Source organism: Hoplias malabaricus, chromosome Y, assembly GCF_029633855.1.
Source record: "Hoplias malabaricus isolate fHopMal1 chromosome Y, fHopMal1.hap1, whole genome shotgun sequence".
NCBI lineage: Eukaryota > Metazoa > Chordata > Actinopteri > Characiformes > Erythrinidae > Hoplias > Hoplias malabaricus.
The window spans coordinates 46653969-46676661 of NC_089820.1; the positions used below are offsets into that span (position 1 = coordinate 46653969).

At 39.8% G+C, this 22693-nt stretch overlaps 1 protein-coding gene across 8 annotated transcripts in view; it reads right to left on the bottom strand.

The window, feature by feature from the left end:
- The window catches only part of LOC136679497 (tight junction protein ZO-1-like), a 144134-nt gene extending 124564 nt beyond the window's left edge, over positions 1-19570 (bottom strand). For 4 of the 8 annotated variants that reach the window (XM_066658047.1, XM_066658042.1, XM_066658043.1 and 1 more), the window contains exon 1: positions 19164-19570. In XM_066658047.1, coding sequence (XP_066514144.1) covers positions 19164-19258 — 95 coding nt within the window. In that variant the 5' untranslated portion in view covers positions 19259-19570. The remainder of the gene's footprint in view (positions 1-19163) is intronic. The other 4 variants (XM_066658049.1, XM_066658045.1, XM_066658044.1 and 1 more) reach the window with 2 other exon arrangements.
- Positions 19571-22693: the final 3123 nt, after the last annotated feature.

Below are 22693 nucleotides of genomic sequence, written 5' to 3' on the forward strand. Positions count from 1 at the left end.
GATACTATGGCTGCAGGGGCGGCACGGTGGCACAGCAGGTAGTGTCGCAGTCACACAGCTCCAGGGACCTGGAGGTTGTGGGTTTGATTCCCACTCCGGGTGACTGTCTGTGAGGAGTTTGGTGTGTTCTCCCTGTGTCCGCGTGGGTTTCCTCCGGGTGCTCCGGTTTCCTCCCACGGTCCACGGATTGGCGACTCAAAAAGTGTCCATAGGTGTGAGTGTGTGAATGAATGTGTGAGTGTGTGTGTTGTCCTGTGAAGGACTGGCGCCCCCTCCAGGGTGTATTCCCGCCTTGTGCCCAATGATTCTGAGTAGGCTCTGGACCCACCGTGACCCTGAACTGGATAAGCGGTTACAGATAATGGATGGACTATGGCTCCAATTGCTAATGCACATGACTAGACAGGTATAGTGGATCAAAAGTCTGGATTTGAATGTCTCTGCTCTACAGTGACATATCTGGGTTTAAACAATAGCATAACTCCTTCTGATGGTGTAAAGGTAAGGTGCGAAAAACAAATGCTGTTTAAACGTGTTTAGCTGGTGAATGCTTAAAGGAGGGAAACATGTTTCTGCTAGCAAGCCAAAAAGCTTATTTCATCACAAAATCTGCAAAAAACACTCTACGGATTTCTAGACTCTCAAAGGAATGAAAAACCCAATGGTATAAATTACTTGTTAAGTAAAAAGTGGACTTTGGCTTCTTCTCTTTTGGGGAAACAGTTAAAAGCAACATTTGTAATTTTTTATAAAATTCTGAGGATGATTCTACACCATTTGCTAGCTCTCCAGACTTTTTTGAGTGTTCAAAACTGGCCTAATGTGTTTATGAAGCCTCATTTTCTATAAATCCAGTATACTAGGCTTTCTCTCTCTGCTTCCATCAGTAAGCAGCTTTTTTGAGGTTTTTAAACAATGAAGAGACCTCCAAATGTTGAAAAGCATAAACTGAAGATACATCTCCATTCCTGCTCCATAGGTGGGTAATATGACGTATTTTTGCTGTAGATGGAACTGACTCTAAATTTGGGAATTTGGGAAAAATGAAAGTAAACACAAACCAAAACTACTACAAAAATAAACAACTCAAGTAACAAATGAGTTTCTGTGGTAATTCAAACAGTGAATAAAAACTTTCAAATTAAACTTCAGCCTAGTACAAATAACAGTCAGTTTTTCCCTCAGAACATTCTACAGAGCTTCTAAATGTAAACAAACCAGAGAACGGCACTTCCCCACAGTCACAGACTTTCCCTTTAACAGAACAGTACACATGCACATCCCTACTGTCTATAGATGATAGTATTCACACTTGACAAATTTCAAATCTGTCCAAAAATATTGCCAGAAGTCCAAGTGTGTGGACAGCTAGACTGACATAAGCATATATAACACTGACAGCTTGCTATCTCCTCTGGGGAAAAGCTCCTGATCAACAAAGTCATGATTGGAATGACAAGCTCTCCTGACATGTAGACCTGAGGTGTGTCTAATTAGTCTCACCAATCCGCTGGCAGAAGAAGTAGCTCTAATCTAAAGCATCTGGTCCAGAGTCATCAGTAGACCTTGATTAGCTGGGACAAATGAGATTCCATAAGTCTGGTAGGTAGAAAGCAGTGTCCTATCATCCGAAGGTAGATGATTTAACCCTTCACAACCAACACAGGTACTGGCAGTTATTAAAATATCAGACTGAATCAATATCAGTGGGAAAAGCAAGATCAGACTTGGCAATACAGAATGTATACAATTCCTTAATTATGAAATTATGCTTAAATTGTGTGGTAAATATTCATATGTCTTAAATCTAGGGCTCTCAGAGGTAATATGAAATGCTACAATTTACCAAAAGATTTGATTTAGTACATTTAGAGTTATACCCTCTTTGGACCAAATCGAAGCACAGGATAGCACAGGAGCATCTAAACTCTGGTCCCTGCCCATCAATAGAGTGCTAATAATTATAATATGGTCAAAATGGGTAAACTTATTTACAAAAAAAAAATGTGAATTTAGCTACATTAATCAGTAAAAATTGTCGATGCACATGTTCAGTTGTACAAACAATTACATATAGGTTCCACAGACAGGATGACATTAAAACTGACATTGAGCAGCTGCACATGAGCCTAAGGTCACCGAGCTCAATGCCAAGGAGGACAATAAAGGTTAAATACGTGTGAGTGTAGTTCTGCTCATCCCTCATTGAGCCTTCTGCATGTGCCCCAGTGTCTCATATTGGCTTCACCGATGGACCCCTGAGATGTTGTTTTAACTAGAATTCTTCAACTACATCAGAGTGTTCTTTATTAACACAGATACTAACACACTCGGAGCATGGTGTAACAGATCACTGTACACTCATTATAACCCTTTAATTTTTTAATCATAATCATCTCTGTTAATATACCCTCTTTGTTTTGTTCCAGTGTCAGCCAGAGGAGGATGGGTTCCTCTTTTGTGCCTTGGTTCCTCACAAGGGACTTTTTCCTTGCCACTGTCATGGGGACAGGACTTGGAATTCTTTAAAGCTGCTGTATGACAAAACCAGTTGTGAAAAATGCTTTATAAATAAAACTGAGTAGAATATTTTAAAACCCTCCCAGCGACACAGAAGCTATAACCACCACAAACTAGCTATCACAAACTTTAATTTCAGAGGAAATGTGAGATTAGCAGAGTTAGTATTATAGTGTAGCTGAAGAGGTGGATCAGATGTATTGGGACAAGGGGTCCACAGGACCAGAATTAAAAAGCACTGGTTTAGAGCTTTCATTTTTCTTAAATGCCATTGCTACAGTGTGCAGCAGAACAAACCAAATAAACCCTCATAATGATCTCAAATCTATATTCAGATCTTCCCAAATTTCATGGCTGTCCACAAACGACCCTCAGAGCTCATTAGCTGTCCTTGTGAGTGGCAGCCAGAGTGACAGAGCAATGTGACCTTCGGCCTGCACACGCACCCAAGTGGATTTGCACTAAACCCAAACACAGTGCTCTGCTTTCAATCTGGATCAGCTACTGGTGCTACAAAAGTCTTTCATGCTGTCTCTGGTGTCACAAAAGTCTCTAAGTTGCCCCCTCTTTCCTTCTTATCATCCCTTTTCTTCTTTACCTCTCTGTTTGTCCGAGAGTGAGTTCGGCAGCTTTTAAAGCCTTCTGGGGTTCTAGAATAGATTTCTAAGAATAATACTGGAGTGTTCAGAGTGGTCTGTCTTTCTGTACTCTGAGGATGGGAATAAGCCTGGACAAACACACACATAATCACTGCAGTCCACACATCAGTGATCTTTTCAACCCTGATCTTTATTAAATAACTAAATCCACAGGAAATCCTCAATGATGCTAATATGAACGTATGAATGAAAGAGAGAATGAATGGAGGAAGAAGCAAATGCAAGTCCAGACACCTTCAGACACACAACAGCGGACGACAGACAAGGCCAAAACAACCATTAAGAGTTCAAAAGACGATCATTAATCAGTCCCTAGACTCAACAATCTCTACGTGAAACAAAAACAATTAGCAACACTGTACTTAGGTGCTCCAGGAGTATAAGATGACAACAGGGAGGATTGTAAAGTGAAATGTGCCCTTTAAAGGTTGTTCTGCATCTTGCCCTGAAGGAGTAATGTGCTGAAATATTAAGCAACCTGCCATGTTTGTCCTCCCCCCACAGCTAAACAAAGCATCACCGTCAAACGAGAAGAAAAAACACAGAGTCGGGACTCTTCAGAGAAGGTGAGCTCCATCAAAGTTGCATGAGTGTTTGTCCAGAAATAACATGTTGTCCCTTTCACAGAGAAGGAGCCAGAAGAGGTCAGTGGTGCTGAGGAGCACAGGTAGCCTGGATGATTAAAATGATACTTTTGCGAAGAAAACAAAAAAAACTATTTTTCATGCCTTCCCTACACAATGTCCTGCCTTACAGCAAGTGTCAGTCCATTAGCCAAAACTATTTTTTGTTGGTCAAAAATAGCTGCTTTTATTTTGCATTTGTGCTTTAAGGTCAGTGTAATGAAGAAGGTATGGACACAAACTATTATATTACATATTATACAAACTATTAATTTAAATGTTATTATATTATATTATATTATATTATATTGTTTTACATTATATTATATTATATTATATGATACAGCATTCCTAAATCACACATATCACACGGTGGTGTGAAAGAGAAAAACTAGGCAACGTAACCAGGCCAGGAGCCAGTCAGCACTCGAACTGGGAGGGGGAGATCAGAGGCAAGCCATGAGCCCCATGGATCGATGTGGAGCTGTGGCCTTGACTCTTCTCAATCTGGTCAAACTTGAGTACCTGTTGGTGCACTTACAATAAGAAACACCTGGCAAAGACTTGCTAATAGGTACAGGGTCTACAAGAGAGGAAGCACAAGGAAGAGAAGAGAAATATACTGTTTTTTGGTACTGAGACAGAAGGCTGATTATTCTTGGTTTACAATAAATCTAGGTGTTAATAAATACCCCGAGGGCCAGCTTGCTCCTTCCTCCAATTCCCTCTTTCCAGGGTGGCATGGTCATTGCCTGGCATAGTCAAAATGAAAAAAATAACACTGACATCTGTTGTAAACATGCCTTTTCACCTATGTCAGTGGTGTGGACTTTAAAGTTGGATTTCATTATTTAAAGACTAACACAGCCCCTGCTGATAATGTATTCTCAAAGTGGAAACAAATGTTCATAGACTAAAAATGCAGTATGTGAATAGTGGACAGATATGAAACAACTAAATTACTCTTTTAACAAAGAAAAATTTGAAGCAACCATTGAGGTGTGTACTATATCACTAATGAGTCCGGATCACAAATGTGCATATTATCTTGTATATCAGTGGCTCGCAGTGAGGATCTGTTGAACTTTATGACTTCCCCATATTTATGGGATGTATTTGCACACTGCATGTTGAATAGTGTAGTTTGAGAATACGAAGGGATAAAAATTATCTGAATTGTGTCAACAAGATGAAGTTGAGGGATGTAGTACTGGACCACAAAGCACTACATGCTGTTACCTACAAAGACAATCAAAAATACAGACAAAATTCAAGCTTCTATTTTAGAAGCTGCTTCTACTACCTCAGAACCCACACAAACAAGCCAACTAGAAATGATGTGACAAGGCAAATTTACAAAAAGTTTCCACCGCTACCTAGTGAATGCAAGCTTCACTAGCCTGTAAAACCTGTTCATTGATAGTAGCCTCATAGCTTCTTCACAAAACTACAAAGAACACTGCACATTTTTTGTCTAAACGTGTATAACTGGATAACTGGGATAGGGTAAACCCCAAGCATTTTGATCTATTCATTCCAACTGTCTTAAAACAACAGTGCAAGTTCAGCAAAATAAAGCCTCCTTGTGTTTTAGTCAATTAGAGATGGCACATGCTGAAATCTAACCATGATCAACATGATCAATTAATATGGAAGCTTTAAAAATAGCACAGGACGTGCATCATGCTACGTTCCCATGGAGGCAACATGCGCTATCGATGGGTGTCAGGGAAAGGCGATATGTACTGCAGCACTGGGAAGGCCACATCGTGTGACATTGCATGGCCGGAAGAACAGAGACCTTGCTCCAGTTTTGATGCATTACTCACTTCAGTGGCTGCGGTAGTGCCTCGTTAGGCTGCAATAATCCAAGTGGAAGCCAAGGTGAACGTGAAGGGTTTTGATACATCATGCCAGAGTCACACTTGATGAAGACATCACCTGAAAGCAAGTACCAGGAAGCAACTTTGGCATTTGCTGGTTGCGGCCTCCCAGGGATTATAAAGCCCAGCTGAATGACTAAGAGGAGAGTGTGTGCCCTGAAGGCACTCATCTTCATAAGGTCTTGCTCATATCAGAGTAGACAAGTGCAACTAGTATGGAGCTCTAAAAAGCTTGTGCTTTTACAAGCCATGGATTCAGACCCATCCTACAGTAGCTGCCTTCTAAGACTGAAGATACATCACTGTCTTTATCACAATTAGTGGACAAACAGTGGGAGCACTGTTTTTGTAAAAATATCTCACTTTTTCAGTGTATGCGCACAGTTTGAGTGTCTGGAGCCTACCAACCTACAACTTGTAAAACACGACAACAAAGTCAACTGATAAAATGGGCCTTTCTAATTTTGTGCTGAACCTTACATAGAGCATAAGCATATTAGAATTGTCCTGCCCCACTCTGAGCATCTTTCTTCACAGCAGACCCACAAGTAAAAACGAGGTTAAACCATGGGAAACAGATATGACCAGAGTAAAGACATGATTAAACATGTCAAAAAAAAAAAAAAAAAAAAGAATGGAGAAAACTAGTGGAGAAGAGCTGAGTTAAAAATGGAGTCTCTGTGTCCCTTGCTTCACGCTGCTGTTTCATACTGTGTGAGTTGTGTGTGGTTCACAATCATTTAAAGCAACAGGTACTCACAAAGCAGGTAATGCACTTGATCTCATTCTCACCAAACACTGCCTAATTAACTCTGTAAATGTTACTCCTCTACATCTCTCTGACCATTACTTTATTCAGCTAAATGCTTGTCTCCCTCAGCAACCCACTGTGTCCGCTCCCCCTGTCCCCCTCCGGCGCAATCTTCGCAACCTATCTCCCACCCACTTCTCTGCCCTTGTGACTTCTGCTCTCCCACCCCCCAGCACCTTCTCATCTCTTGAGGTCAATGACGCCACAGAGTCACTCTGCACAACACTGAGCTCCTGCTTAGATCGCCTGTGCCCTCTGACTACCCATCACACCTGACACAACTACAATCCCTGCTCTCAGCCTTCTCAACAAATGTCACCATTGCAAAAAAGAAATTCTACCAAGACAAAATCAACAATGCTACTGACACCCGGAAGTTGTTTTCAACCTTCAAGTCTCTGCTGAACCCTCCACCTCCACCCCCTGCAACCAACCTCACCACTGACGCATTTGCTGACTTCTTCACCAGCAAAGTTGCTGCAATCAGCAGCCGGTTTTCTGACCCCTCTACACAGCCTCCGGCTCCCCCTTCGAATCCTCCTAAACCTATTGCTTCCTTCCCTTCTTTCACTCCTCTCACAGAAGACGAGGTATCAAATCTTCTTAGAGGTGGCCGTCCCACATCCTGTCCACTGGATCCCATTCCTACCACCCTACTGCAAACCATAGCCCCGTCCATTGTGTCCGCAGCCACACAGCTCTATTTATCCTTTCCTCCAGGAGACACTTCAGTGGCAACTCCAATCTCTGACTGTCTCTCTGACATATCTACATGGATGAAGGAACATCACCTCCAATTGAATTTATCCAAAACTGAACTACTGGTCCTCCCAGCCAAGCAAGCTATTCTCCACAACATCAGCATCAAGCTAGGGTCCCTATCAGTGGCTCCCACCAAGGTTGTAAGAAACCTAGGTGTCATGGTTGATGACCAGCTGACCTTCGCAGATCACGTTACCGCTGTAGCTCGATCGTGCCGCTTCTCCCTATTCAACATAAGGAAGATTAGGCCATACCTAACTCAATATACAACACAGCTCCTCGTTCAGACGTTAGTAATCTCCCGTCTAGACTATTGCAACGCCCTCTTGACAGGTCTTCCGGCCTGTGCTGTGAGCCCGCTCTAGATGATCCAGAATGCGGCAGCACGCCTGGTCTTCAACCAACCAAAAAGAGCACATGTCATGCCCCTATTAGTTGAGATGCATTGGCTACCCTTAGCTGCTCGCATCAAATTCAAATCACTAATGATGGCCTTCAGAGTATTCACTGGTTCTGCTCCCATCTACCTCAATAGACTCTTAAAACCATACATTAGCGCCCGCCCTCTCCGTTCCTCAAAGGAGCGCCTACTAACACGACCAACCCCCCGTACAGGTCAGTTGAGGCTATTCTCATCTCTGGTACCACGCTGGTGGAACGAGCTTCCAAGCACTATCAGAGCAACAGAAACCCTCTCTGCATTCAAGAAATCATTGAAAACCCAGCTCTTCCAAGAGTATCTTTTGCACTGAATGTCTTTCTTTAATGCACTTATTACTTCCTGGCATATTGCACTTAATGTAAGGTACTTTGTATAATTTGTGCTGTAGTTCGAATGTTAGATCCTCTTTTGTAAGTCGCTTTGGATAAAAGCGTCTGCCAAATGCATAAATGTAAATGTAAATGTAGGTACTGAAACGGGCCAATCTGAAGTGGTTAGACAGGGTGAGAACCCAACTGTGTTTGATCCTTGTAGTACTTTGACCAAAGCATGTCAGATGTTTTGTTAATTCCTCAGGGAACTTAGGAAAACGGTATAATATGACCACTTTTGTACAATGACAGCATTATAAATTATGAATTATCCTTAAAAATACGTAATGATTACAGGCAAAGTGTTTCTTCTGATAAGAGGAACCTAAAATACCCATATTAATAATACCAGTTTCAAATGCTACACTCTGGAAAACACTGTTGTTCATTGTTCTGTTAAAATGTGAATGTGTCACAACACTTCCCAGCCATTTCAGTGACTCCAAGCTTTAACCACAGGGTGTTTCCAAACAAAAATCTCAAATGACATAGTGGACTCCTGCCATACTTAGCAACAGGGAAATCTGCAGAGTAGCAATGTATCAAAGACAAAGGGTATCAAGTTAAATCTGCTAATCCATCAGAAACCTTAGCACTTGCTCTTGTTACATAACTCCCAGCCAAGGACTTTTAGGTTCAGGGAAATGCACATAATGGGAATTGTAGTTCTATACGATATAGAGCACATAAAGTACATCAGATAACTGCAGCCCAGTTCCTGGCAATCACCTGGACAATTCAGATCCAAACCAAAAATAAATAAATACATAAAATTAAAATCCTGTATGATTATGATGTCTTTGATCTCTTTGATTAGGGCAGGAAGACGTGCCCTGCATTAAAGCATTGGGAATACTTCAGAAATGGAAAAAATAATCCATTGATTAGCAATTAAATATAAGCCCTTATTAGCTTCATCAAGAAGCTGCTCCTAATTGCTGATCTAAGGTCTTTTAGGTAAGGTGTCTGTCTTGTTTTTTTTTTTTTAGTCACTGTTATTGAATTCCTATAGGTCACAAGCTTTTTTATGATATTAGTAGAGGAAAAAATCTTTAGGGGCACTCGACCCCTGAAGAAAAAGAAAGCCATTTTCTCAGCTCAGAGACCGTAACATTCCACATCTGCTACCATTAAGTAGGGTTCACTTTGTCAAGTTGCAAAGGAAGAAAACTCATCTTACGAAAGAAACTGTAAAACTGGTCGGTCACAAACCATCAGCAAAATGCAGCACGTGTTTCCTGAGGCTTCCTGGCCTGCACGAACAGGACATGACGTCTTTCACGCTCCCATGACCCCAAACTTTGTCCCTGGGGAGTGAGAGGATGACTGGAGCAGCATGTCGCATCACATTTATGCCAGATTAACTTTGCCAATGCACTTACAATACAACTGGCCAAACAAAACAAATCAGCTTTAAACAAGTGGGCACCTTTCAGGAGTCATTGAGGAAGGGAATGCAACAGAATAGTTAGGGGGTTTATTCACACACACAAGAACTTTGAGCACAATGAGTGTGTGGCCACTTTGACATGAGGTGACCAGGAGTGTGACAGGAATCGTTGCACTGATTAGGTGGGCCAGACAGCTTCGACAGATGGAGGAAGAGATTAGGCAGATAGACGTGTATCAGACAGGCCCCATGGTGGGTTTTCTCAGAACAAGTGCAAAGCCAGGACCAGAACTCAGAACTCTGAAAAAGTCTATTCAGCTCACATACAATTGTGCACCAAAACATCATCATCATTACTTCCATCACTGGATGTACGGTACTAAAGCTTGCTACACTGTTAAAAAACTTATCAACATTTGTAGAATGTTTAATCAAAATCATGTTTGTAATTTTATTGTAGAAGGAAATATTTTATTATAAAAAAGTTGTACAAACCAAAAATTTCAAAAATGTTGGGATGCTGTGTATGTAATAAAATGTATATAATAATAAGGATGCAATGATTTGCAAATAGTTTAAGCCCTTCACTTTAAATTGTACATTAAATTGTACAAAACAATATAATAAATTATGAAATTGAAAAATTATTTTATTTTGTTTTGTTTGGTTTTTGAAAAACGTGCTCATTTTAAATGTGATGCCAACAACACATTCCAAAAACTGTGAGAAAAGGGTGACAAACTTGTGATAAAATTGTATGATAATACACAAAAAAAAATAAACTGGGTTAATTGACAACAGGTCAGTGATTGGGTTTGAAATGAGCATCTCAGAAAAGCTAAATCTTTCAAAAGATGGAGATGTATTTGCCATTCTGTATATATCTATATATATATATATATATATATATATATATATATATATATATATATATCACACATGAATTTCCATGTCTGACACTAGATGACTGTAAAATATTTAGTGATTTAATTTGACTGTTTACAAAATTGAAGCAATTTTACTTGTCAGAATGGTCTATCCCTAAAACCCTGTTGCTGATGGGAAATCCGCCAGCACAGCGTCCAACCTCAACAGCTAACATTTTTTTTCTTCCTTTAAAAAAATAAAAATAAAGAAGAAATGCAATAGGATCACATAAAGGCATATAGGATCACAGCCAATGGCATCTGCAAGAAAATATAAAGAAATTTGCCAAAGACATTTTTAAGCACTCCCCATTGGCAGTGAGCCACAGAGAAGGATACATTTATAGTGCTGTTAAAATGAACTGTGCAAACATCATAATTGTACTGATGAAATGAAACTTTTGTACATATACAGGGCATGTATTTCTTCCCTGGCATGTAAGTCTGCCCATAGTTTCTATTTTTTAGACATTTTATTTGTTAGGTCATTTAGTACAGGCTTAGCTGTAGCTCTCTATATGTCAAGGGAGGATGCAACATTTTGCAATGCCAAAACACCTGTTCAGGATCAGGCAGGTGTGCAATCTTTCAACAGAAACACTTCACCCCAGCCTTCTTGTGGGACTGAAGGGTATATATATATATATATATATATATACAGCACAAACCTGTCCCAGAGCCCCCAAGGTGTTATGATTTGAAAGATACATTATTGTATTACTAACACAACAGGTGTCATGGTGGATCATGTCAATTTTTTCAAATTTTACAATTGACTTTGTTGGTGATTTCAGTAACAAGTTTTGTTACTTTTTTATTTCTTTGTGTTTTTATTATCTTTGGAGAAGGGAGTATAGATCCAGCACCTGTAAATACATTTATGTCACCATTCCTCCCTTGGTTCCTTGTCAGCAGAATTACAGCGTTGGAAAAGCATTGATTTTGCCAGATTTTTATTGGAAAAATGTTGAAGATATGGCATGGGCTGTGGCATAAGAAACTTGTCAGTGAAAAGTGAAAACTGGGAAAGACTTGAAAGGCAACATGTGCTTCTAAGGCTTTATAAGGCTGTACTGTGGTTAGTTTTGCAGGCCTGTATGTCATGCTCTGACTCTGTCTTTACTGCTTGGTATCTGAATCCATCTCCTTCTCCTGCTGTGAGTCGCCATGGCTGCTGGTGTCTGATTCACTGATTGCAGCAATCATACTTATTTTTGTCTGCTTATGGCATAAGAAGACAGGGATGAGTGTTTGTTTTTGTTCCTTATGGTCATTTTTTTATGATTGTGTAGGACGTTAACTCGTGCCTACAGTGTAGCAGAATTTTAATGTAACAAAAAATTGCAATGGGAAAAAGCTGCAGCAAATAGTTAAACCAAGCTTATGGATTGTTGTTTAATGCTTGATTTCATATGTGCAAAAGCAGATGTTTTATTTGATATTATTAAGAAGTAAATCTACCAAAGTTTTCTGGAGTATCAAAGATACTTACTAGGTACTAGTACTTACTAGGGATGTGCGGATTGATATTTATATATCAATATTTAGATCCTTGTGATTTGTTTTAAGAATCGATTCTGGCTCCAAAATATCGATATCATTTGTTTATTTATTTTGTAGGACGAAAGTATATTCCAGCTGTCTATTAATTATAAAATGCTACCATAAATAGTAGCACAGTATAGGAACTACTTTTCCTTCCACCTTCTCCCTCACACTCCCCACCCTTTACCTAATAAAAGAAAATAAGAAGAGCATAGTCCAGACGTGACCACAGTTTAACAAGTAGAAAAGATATTGCAAATGTCATGGAAATTTTACAATTTAGTGTCTTCTTAGCTTAGCTGGTTTGTATGACAGCTCAGATATAAAATGTGTTTTTCCCAAGACTCAGAGCTGGTTTGCCTGCTGTCTGAAGCCTGACCCTGTGGTCTGAGGATACTCTAAAATAAACACTCTATTATAGATGAGTTTGGTACAGGCAAATGTCTGCTTTCCGCAAATGACACCCAATTCCCCAACATCACTCAACCCTCCAACCGCCAACTGACTGTGTGCAACCAGTGCAGACCCAAGACGGATTTACAGAACAATATCTTCTGTTAGGTACAATAGATGTAGTATTAATGTCGTAATGACATCATCAAACCTGTTACCATGGTAACTCGGTTAACCATCATTCGTCACATGCCCCAGGCTACATGCTGTGAAAGTGGAAGGAAAGTGGAGGTGCTATGGCAAGTGAAAGGCAGCTGTGATCTGCAAGAGCTTGATTAGAAGGTATTCGGGGCCAAAGTGATGGCACCAGAAAAATGAAGTGTCAAAGTGTGGATTTGAAATTTCATGGAGATGGGAGATAGAAAGAAGAACAAAAGCAAATAGGAAAAGAAAAGGGAGACTCTGAGACTGTGACTGAGATAGCAAGCATGATCATGAGAGAGAGAGAGAGAGAGAGAGAGAGAGAGAGAGAGAGAGAGAGAGAGAGAGAGAGAGAGAGGAAAGAGAGAGAGCGGGAGAGAGCAAGCAAGGGGAAGCAAGGGGATCACTTCAGGTTAGCCTTGCCTTGTAAGGCTGTTCACTTTAACGACAGCTGAGTTATCACAACTAAATATTGAGTGTTAGCGGCCACATGCTGGAAAGCAATGTGTATGTCTGATGGTAGAGTGTGAGATTTCTCTCTCACGAAAACAATCACATACATACATGCACACAGGTCTGCCTCAGAAGTGTCTGACACAAATAGAGATGGGTGTGGTTGTTTATCTGAATAATAGTAGGATTGCTGTACTTAATTGTTTATTTAAATAGTTGTGTGAACACTTTCACCTTCAGTCTCAGCATATGGTCACTATCCAATTAAAAACATGTATCTCCCAAAAAAGTAACTTTACAGGAGGAGGAAAAAACCTTCTTACCTTTCAATGGAAGTGAATGTAAAAATATTTAATTCCAAGTATTTTTGGGCTCCGGTTTCCTCCCACAGTCCAAAAACACACGTTCGTAGGTGGATTGGCGACTCAAAAAGTGTCTGTAGGTGTGAGTGTGTGAGTGAATGTGTGTGTGTCTGTGTTGCCCTGTGAAGGACTCCAGGGTGTATTCCTGCCTTGCGCCCAATGATTCCAGGTAGGCTCTGGACTCACCGCGACCCTGAATTGGATAAGCGGTTACAGATAATGAATCAATGAATGAAGTATTTTTGGAGTAGTTCTATTGGTCCATTCGTCATGAAATTGTCACGTGATGTGAAAGACAGCTGTGGTGTTCAAATGATGTAGTAAACTAAAAATCTGCTGGGATGAGTGTTTGGTTTTGTTCCTTATGGCCAGGTTTTTATTTATTTGTTTGTTTATTTATTAATTAAACGATTTAGGATTGTGTATGAACATTGCGCATGTGCCTACAGCGTAACAGAATACATTTATTTGTAAAAAAATAATAAAATAAAAGGAGATACATGTTGTTAACAGGACAGAGACGATGTTTAACTGAATTTATGTCTGAATTAGAATGTAACATAGAGCTCCAGGGGATGCAGTTGTCCACAAGGCAACACACACACACACATATATGGAATTTTGGGTAGCCAATTCACCTACCAATGTGTGTTTTTGGACCATGGAAGGAAACCAGAGCACCCAGAGAAAACCCACATGGACAACACACCAAACTCCTCACAAACAGTCACCCGGAACAGGACTTGAACCCACAACCTCCAGGTCCCTGGAGCTGTATGACTGTGACACTACCTGCCACCGTGCTACCCCTGAACTATACTCCTAGACATGGAATTAGCCTTGGGCTTTAAGACTCAAAAAACTCAAGAGATTCTGCAATCCCATTATTAAACATAACTTATTTCCAGGTGTTAAATATAATAGTCACATCACTGAACCTTTTTGAATTGCTTGCATGGCACTGTATCACTGTAATGCACTGGTCCTCAATCCTGGTGTGCCACCGCCCGGCATGTTGCAGTTTTCTCCTCATTCCAGAACACCCAGTACAACTTCAGAAGACGCTGTTAATTAGATTATTATTTGCATCATGTCATGTCTTGACTTGGGACTTGCATGTATTGACTTAGGACTAGTCTGTCCCAACTTGACATGGGACTTGTGTGTGAATGGTCAAGATATTTACTTGTTTCACTTATGAACAGAAAATGTCTGAACCTGATTCTACAGATGATTTTCTTAAGATGCCCTTTCCCTCATGTAGTGTACTAGGGGGCTGGCAGGATAAAGTCTGGATAATGTCCGGTACCACTGTTACGGGCAGTTGCATTCACACATACAGCTCCTTCAAGAATGTCTGAAAAAATTATGGGTTACTGTGCATGTGTGAAAGTGACTTCTGTTCCCAACTCTGCCAATCATTTTCTTTTTTGTTAAAAGACTTCCCTAAGTGTGACCCGGTCACAAGTCTTCAATGATGGGTGGGGTCTTTTTATGAATATTTTTATTGTATTTTTCTTTGTACTTCAGCTTTGATTAGTTATTTCATTATTAGAAGTACACTGTCAGTTTAGGTTGTATGACTGATCTAATTTTTTTGGAGGTCTACATGTAGTATAGTAAATCCGATAAATAAACTGAACCATCATGTAAAAAACACCACTTATACAAGTTACGTGACATAAACATAGAAATCTTTAGGAGTTTTTATTCAAAAACCATATAATATATTTTTAATTTATTTAAATGATATATATATATATATATATATATATATATATATATATATATATATATATATATATTCAAGGAAGCAGAAAATGTGCCCATCCTTAGCAGTAAATACCCTTAAAAGTTCTGCTCTTTCATACAGGATAGAGTTCAGCCAGCAGGTCCAAGCAATTAAACCCACTTGACTTCAATAAACCCCCCACCTGCTTGCTATGTTCAATACCCCCTGTGGAGATGGTGAGGGTGGGGGAATGTTGAATCATTAAACCCAGTGTAATCTCCATCCCCTCAGTGCCATAAGACCAGCTGAAAGCTGCTTACTCCTCTGCTGGCAGAGGGTGAACATGCGAGTTTCCGACGGAAAACACACGACCACATGCCAAGGACAATAAGTAACAGACTGTGGGACAATGACTAAGCTAAAAAGGCAGACAGCGAGGCACATATACACAACCATTGAAAAGCTTGAATCAATGTTCTAATGTGGAATCACTATTTTCCAAAAAATAATTTACTTAATTAAACACTTATTCTGTGTATCTTATGTACATATATCATTTGCAAAATTAAAAATAAACTAAGTAATTTTAGAATGTGTCCCAAATGATGAACAATAAAACAAAAAACAATTTTAAAAACAAAGAAAAAAGAAAACCTGAGAATGCGGGTTTCATTTTGAAGCAAAGTTTAAAAAATGGTCACCAATTCTTAATTGTAAGAAAATTACTCTAAATGGAGACTCTAGTTCATATTAAATATATAACAATATGAATAATTAATAGGTCAAGTAATTTTTAACACCATAACTACTAAGGTGGGGAACTTTTTTGGGAAAGCTTTACAATAGGTGGAATATTTCTGTAAGGATCTGATGGTATTAACTCCCATTCATTGGTGAAGTCTGATAAAGACGTTGATAATTAGTTCTGGATCACAGAACCCCTCTATATAGTACCCCTCTAGACAGTGCTTGGCAGGGTGACCACAGAAGCATATGTGGTAGCACAAAGGTACCATGATCAGGCCATGGGTCACTAGTTAAAAACAGCATATTATATGTGTTTGTGCTCAAGTGTGTAAACAAGTTTCTACAAATAATATCATGCCGTTATGTGAATCTGCATGAATGGGCGTTTCTGATTATGCATGTTGAAGAGCATCTGCTAGTGTGTCACTATGTGTGCTCATGGTTTTGTGTGAGTGTGTGTGTGTGGTGTGTGTGTGTCTGTGTGTGCTTGGGGATGGGCTATCGATTATGGTGTGTTCATGCATCATTAAGCAAATAGTGAACAGCGGCAAGCCTCGCAGTGGAGGGAGCAAACAGACTAACAGACAGACGGACAGACAGGCAGGCAGGCAGGCAGGCAGGCAGGCAGACAGTCAGTCTTAAGAGCGCGGGAAACAACGGTCAGCTGCATCTGACCACACGCTAGCATTTCATTACAGCGGCCAGCACGAGCTGGGCCTGGCTCCAATACTATTAGGGCAATACTGTAATGCACTTCTGATGGCGGGCCCCATCCCCCTCCACTCTGCACGTGACTCTGCTTCTGTCACTAAACGGGGGGAGGAGGAGGGGTGAAAGGGGTAACATACAGACCCACCTCGGAGTCTTTCTTAAGGGAACAGCAACATCAAAATATAATAATTATAAAAAAATAAAAATGAAAAAAGCAGTCTTCTACATTGCACGCTGTTAAAAATAATTCCTTATTATTATTAGGGATTGCACAATGATATCACAATCATTTCACTTTAATGCCAATTTAGGTGGATCTAAATCTTTTTTTAAATTAATGTTTACATATCAGTATCTGCAGTTGTGTATTTGAAAAACAGCATTCGCTGGCATGAGCTCAAGCGCTGGTGTGTTTCTGCTTGAGAAAAGAAGAAAGCAAAATAGAGAAAGAAGCAAGCTTATTTCTGTGAACACCTTCAGGTCTTAGAAGCATATCATACTTGACAGACCCAATGAAGGATTTAAAATCCATGTTCTCAATCCACACATGCACTGTATGAACAGATAAAGGCTGCGAGGCAAATATATTTACATGAGCATTGCACACACATTTGAAAGCCTTTGAAAATATCAGCAACCACTAAAACACCACTGATTTTCTCACTTGAGTCAAAATTCGCCATTTCCCCTTTGCTGTGCTGTCTGCAGATATCAGACATAATTAGAGGAAAGGTGTCAAGAAAGGCACTGCTTTCAAGATAAAAACCATTTATGTCTCATGTCGTTTGAGTTCTAAACACCAGCCCTGGCAGTTAGAGATTGTGGAACAGAAATGCCTGCCTATAGCATGAATGACATAAATATGGCTGCTGGAGGATATGTCTTTTGGAGGAGATAGTATTTACACAGGAGGTACGCTGGAGGCACAATGGTGTCAAGAACTGAAAAGGAAAATAAAATATATGGACATATAATAAATCATGATCCCTTTTAACACTGACAAAACAGAAAAAGGTATAGCCGTGTTGTGGAAAGGAGCGTGTGACACAATATAAAGCAAAACCCTTATTATGAGTCTCAGTAGATGTCATAGTGTGAAATACGAGATAAAATGTAGAATATCTAAAGATTGCTGAGGACCACAGTGAAAATAAACCTGGGAATTTTATTGTGTTTTTATACTTGACCATTTTTAAATGCTTCAATGAATCTGTATGAATGCAGACAGAGGTGTATTTTAAATGGCTGTCAATAAATCTATGTATTTACCTACTGCTGTTACATAGTAAGAGATTGTGCTCGAGGGAATGGAGCAATCACGCTTTGAACAAAGTAAAAAAGGTGTGTTAAGAACACACTGCACACAGAGAAAGATATGACAGTGATTGACTGATGAACTAGGAGGAAATCAGCTCCTTAATCAACTCAGAAAAAAAGACTATTTCCATCATTAAGGTAATGAAATGATGCTGTGTGCTCTGGTTTATGGTGTGGCTCCTTTGTTTGCCCCAGTGCTGGAAACACACTGGGACAGAAAAAAAGCCATGGACAGTGTGCGCATGCCTGCATTCATATCTTCTAATAATAAGTGCTCATGCTTTGTTCTTGGTCACAACGGGAAGCTAGAACCTGAGAACAACAAGTGAATCCAAAGTCATGGGTGTGGACAATTAACGAGAATAAAATAAGAACAAATTTACATTGGGTTTGCATCATGCAGCTTGAGTCTGGAAGCATGCAGATTAATTAATTAGTCATTTGGAGTGGACGTGCTGATGTCATGGTGGGGCTTCCGTCTCCAGGCTGCAAGCCTTTGTGCTCCGAAGAGCGGCACTTTGATCGATTGGTCATCAGAAACATGGGGTTGGGGCAGGGGGGGGGGGGGGGGGATTGGGGGCACAACAACAATACAAACAGAACGAGCAAACAAGTAGATGGATGCTACGGTCCCTTCAGAGTGGCTGAATAAAATAAAAGCATCAGTGTAACAGAGGAGTGAAGAGAACAGAACAGAAGTGAGAGAATGAGAGATGTAGAGAAAAAGAATAATATACAGAGAGAGATGGAGAGAAAGAATGACAGAGTGAGAGAGAGTGAGTCAGTGGATATGAAAGAAATGTAGAAAGACCAAATAGATATAGAAACAGAGTAGACAGCAGAGGCAGAGGTAATACTGAAAGAAATAGAGATAGAAAGTATATAAATATATACTGACAGGCAGACAGAAAACGGTTGACGAGAGTAAACAGAGAAATAAACATAGGTAGAGTGTAATAGTAAAAGAGAAAGAGAGAGAGAGAGAGAGAGAGAGAGAGAGAGGAGAGAGAGAGAGAGAGAGAGGAGAGAGAGAGAGGGAGCGTGTCACACTTCCGCAAACAGAAGCAGAGTAGCTGACTAGAAACTAGCGCGCCCTCGTGCTCCTTTTTACAACCAAACTAACAGAGCTAATTGTGCCGCTGGAGATTAAATATTCTGTTCCTAATCCTCTTTCTCTGCCTCTCTTTCTTTTGTTCTTTTGTTTCTTTCTGCGAACACTGGCACATGTGAGTCCTCTCCATACTCTAAAACTCTCTCACTTGCTCTCTCTCTCTCTCTCTCTCTCTCTCTCTCTCACGCTTCTGGTCATGCTCACCACAGCTGTCTCTTTGGAGGGAGGCAGTTGTCTTTGTTGGAGGCGGTCACTCCCATGGCCATCTGCATCACTGTGATGTATTTCTGGTACTTCATCTTGTCTGTTGCTGCTAGGAGAATCCACAGTGTGCTCGCGTTAAAAGGAAAAAAGCTGGAACAGGTGAGTGCTGAGACCTTTGGTGCCCAACGTGGCTGTCAGAGCACCGTGTCCAATGCTGGGGGAGTGACAGGGAACCCCAAGGAGCCGGAGGAAAGGTGCTGCCACGGCACCACCGTCCATGTCTGCTACAGCTGGCCAAATCTCATTAGTGCTCAGAAATAGCCGGCTAATCCATTTGCTGGTGGTCAGGAGCAGGACATTGTTTCCCTTCGCTCTGGTGCGAAACAACTTTCCTGATTGAGCACTAAACAAAGAAAGGAGAGGCACAAGAAAATAGAAGCGGCAGCGCCTGAGCGCGTGTGTGTGTGAGGTAGAAGAGGAGATGTGCGTGTGTTGAGCGAGAGAGAGAGAGAGAGAGAGAGCAAGGGAGAGAGAGAGACGGGGGGTGGGAAGGAGAGAGAGTGAGAGAGCAGGAGGCAGAAAGAGAGAGAAGCAACGCAAAGGAAAGAGAGACATGCACACAGAGGGAGTATGAGTGTAGTAAGAAAAAGAGAGTGAGGTAGAGCAAGTGAGAATTGTGGAGTGGGAGCAAAAGAGAGAGACAGAATGAGAGAGAGAGAGAGAGAGAGAGAGAGAGAGAGCAAGTTGTGTGTAATGAGCGGTGATGTGTTCACGAGCAGAAATAAAGGGATTTGTGTGAGGCTAAAATGATTTAAAAAAAAAAAATACCTTGCATGTTGTAACATTCTCACAGAGACTAAATTATTTGAAGGCAATTCAAACAAAGTTCTAGGCTGAAACCTGATTTTGTCTAATTTACAAATACAATACAAAAAAGGGGAGAAGATGAGAGAGAGAAAGAGAGAGAGAGAGAGAGAGAGAGAGAGAGGGAGAGAGAGAGAGAGAGAGAGAGAGAGAGAAAGAGTGGGGGGGATGCTCTAAATTACATTATAATGTCAATCTCTATCATCAAATCAATGTCAATGTATTTACCAAAAACTGCTTCTGATCACATTTCTACAGAGGATTTCAGATATTAACGCATTCATATAAATAAACTCTAGTATCTGGCACATATGTAATTTTTTGTGATTTTTTTTTTTTGTGAACTTTCAACATGAACTCATTTGCCAAATCACTTTCATCTCAGCTGTTCACATTTTCAAAATTGATGTTGATGTATTAACTGCGTCCTAACCACTGTCCCAGCTTTCTCTTGCTTTTGACAAAGGTCTAATTGACTAAGACACAACCAAAAAGCATGCAATTATCCTGTGTTATCAGTGAAATGTATTGTCTTTTGTTAATATCATTAAATATAACAAGCCACTCAAGAGCTCATGTGGTGCATCTACAATGGCAACAGTTTAATTGCCTCTCCAAATTGTGAGTGTTGTTATGCTTGTGGAGGTGTATTTTTTACTTTACCTTTACATTTTATATTTGTATTTGTTTATGCACAGTGAATTCATTGTGCAGCAACAAAGCACTCAATTCTAGAAATTGTTTACAACATTTGTTCATTAATTGAATTAACTGCATGATTTCACCATAGGGCGCAATCTAAAAACAAAGCTTTTACAACAATTACATATGGCCACCTACTGACCTTTTTTCAAGCACAATCTTCTTAAGTAAACCTCTGCCCTGATCCTAGAGAAGGCCAAAGGGCACTTGCTATTAGTCTTTTTAAAGGCCAAGCAGAGTCAAAGGGAGGCCCAGTGTCTAAAGAAGAGGTGGGTTTCTTAGGAGATATTCCATTAACAAACATCAGATTAGCTGATAAGACATGGGAATTACAAAATTACAAAAAAATAAAGTGGAATTTAAATGATTTGACTAAGGGACAAGGGAAAAGATCACACGTAGGGAAAGACAGCAAAGATTACAGATGATTAGAAATTGAAAGTTAGATTGATTAAATGTGGAGATTACTCAAAGTGGACAGAAGACACCTGTGTGGTTTGTGTTTTGCTCACTGTGCTGTTTGTTTCTTCTCAGGATTCCACTGGAAAAATACAGATGCTCAGTTTACTATAAACTGAATAAAAACAGGAAAAAATACCTGATGTCAGTCACTGGCTCAATCACATTTGCAAAATTTAATCCAGAAATAACTCACAATGATTTATTTTTTTGGGTCTCAGTGACACACATCTCAAAATATAAGGATAAAGCCTGTTAATGATAAATATGTAGTGAGAATGTACAACAAATGGGTGTTGAATATGGTAAACCCTCAAAGTTATCAAAGCATGTTGTAATATCAGTGAAGATATGGTTGTGAATTCTAACTGATTTTGATACTCCAGTAACCAGTGAATTGTTCCTTGGCTGGCTATGGGTGTAGAAAATACAAGAGTTGTTATTTTTTGGGTCTCTCTCACTTAACCAATGACAGATCAAGGGGTCAGAAGGTCAAGGAATATTGGTGACATTAAAATATCCTTTATCTAATCCAATATGGCACAAACCACATGACCATTGCAATTAATGACTAAATGAGAAGCTACCAACCAGTTGGTGAAGAAGGCACTCGGTTGAACTATTGCTTTCTTCCTGACAGTGTGTTATCTGTCCATAGGGACTGATTTATAGAGCCCAGGTCCCACTGGACAGCCCATTAACCTTCAAAGGTTCTGGAAGCACACACAGAGACCAGATCATTTAGATCAAATGTCCAAACACACTCAATGACACACATCTCAGAATACAAGGATAAAGCCTGTTAATAATAAATATTTAGTGAGAAGGTACAACAAATGGGTGTATCAAAGTATGTTGTAATTCAAAATTCAGTGAAGATATGATTGCGAATTCTAACTGATTTTGATACTCTAATAACCAGTGAATTGTTTCTTGGTTGGCTATGGGAATAGAAAATGCAAGAATTGTCACTAATATTAATTTATTCTAGTTTTTACTCTTTTTTTTTATGAACCTAACAAACTTGGGCACTATTAAGGCAAAAATAGTAGCGCAAAGGAAAATACACAAAAGGTGTGTGAAAACACGTTTGACTATTTAAAAATAAGCAAAGCCAGCATTGTGCTCACTATGGATTAATGACATTTTAAGGTTTAATACATTTCTGAAGCTTTTTTGAACATGTCTTTTCAAGTCTTCAAAATTTTGTTTTTTACTACAAAAGGTAAAAGAATAATAATTTTGAAACAAGACTGAAGTACATTTACTGGCAATTTTTAAACACTCAGTATAGTACACACTTATGACTAGGGTTGGACAATACCAAAGAAAAGCACAACGTCTGTGGTTTGGATGTGCTGTGTTTTGACTATAATTAATACAACACTGAACAAAAAGTTGAATGTAAACAAGAGAGGAACAGGTTCCCAGCAACACTAGAAAAAATATCCCAGCTTTAATACTGGAGCATATTTACAGGACAAGCCTCGTCAATGAACTATGAG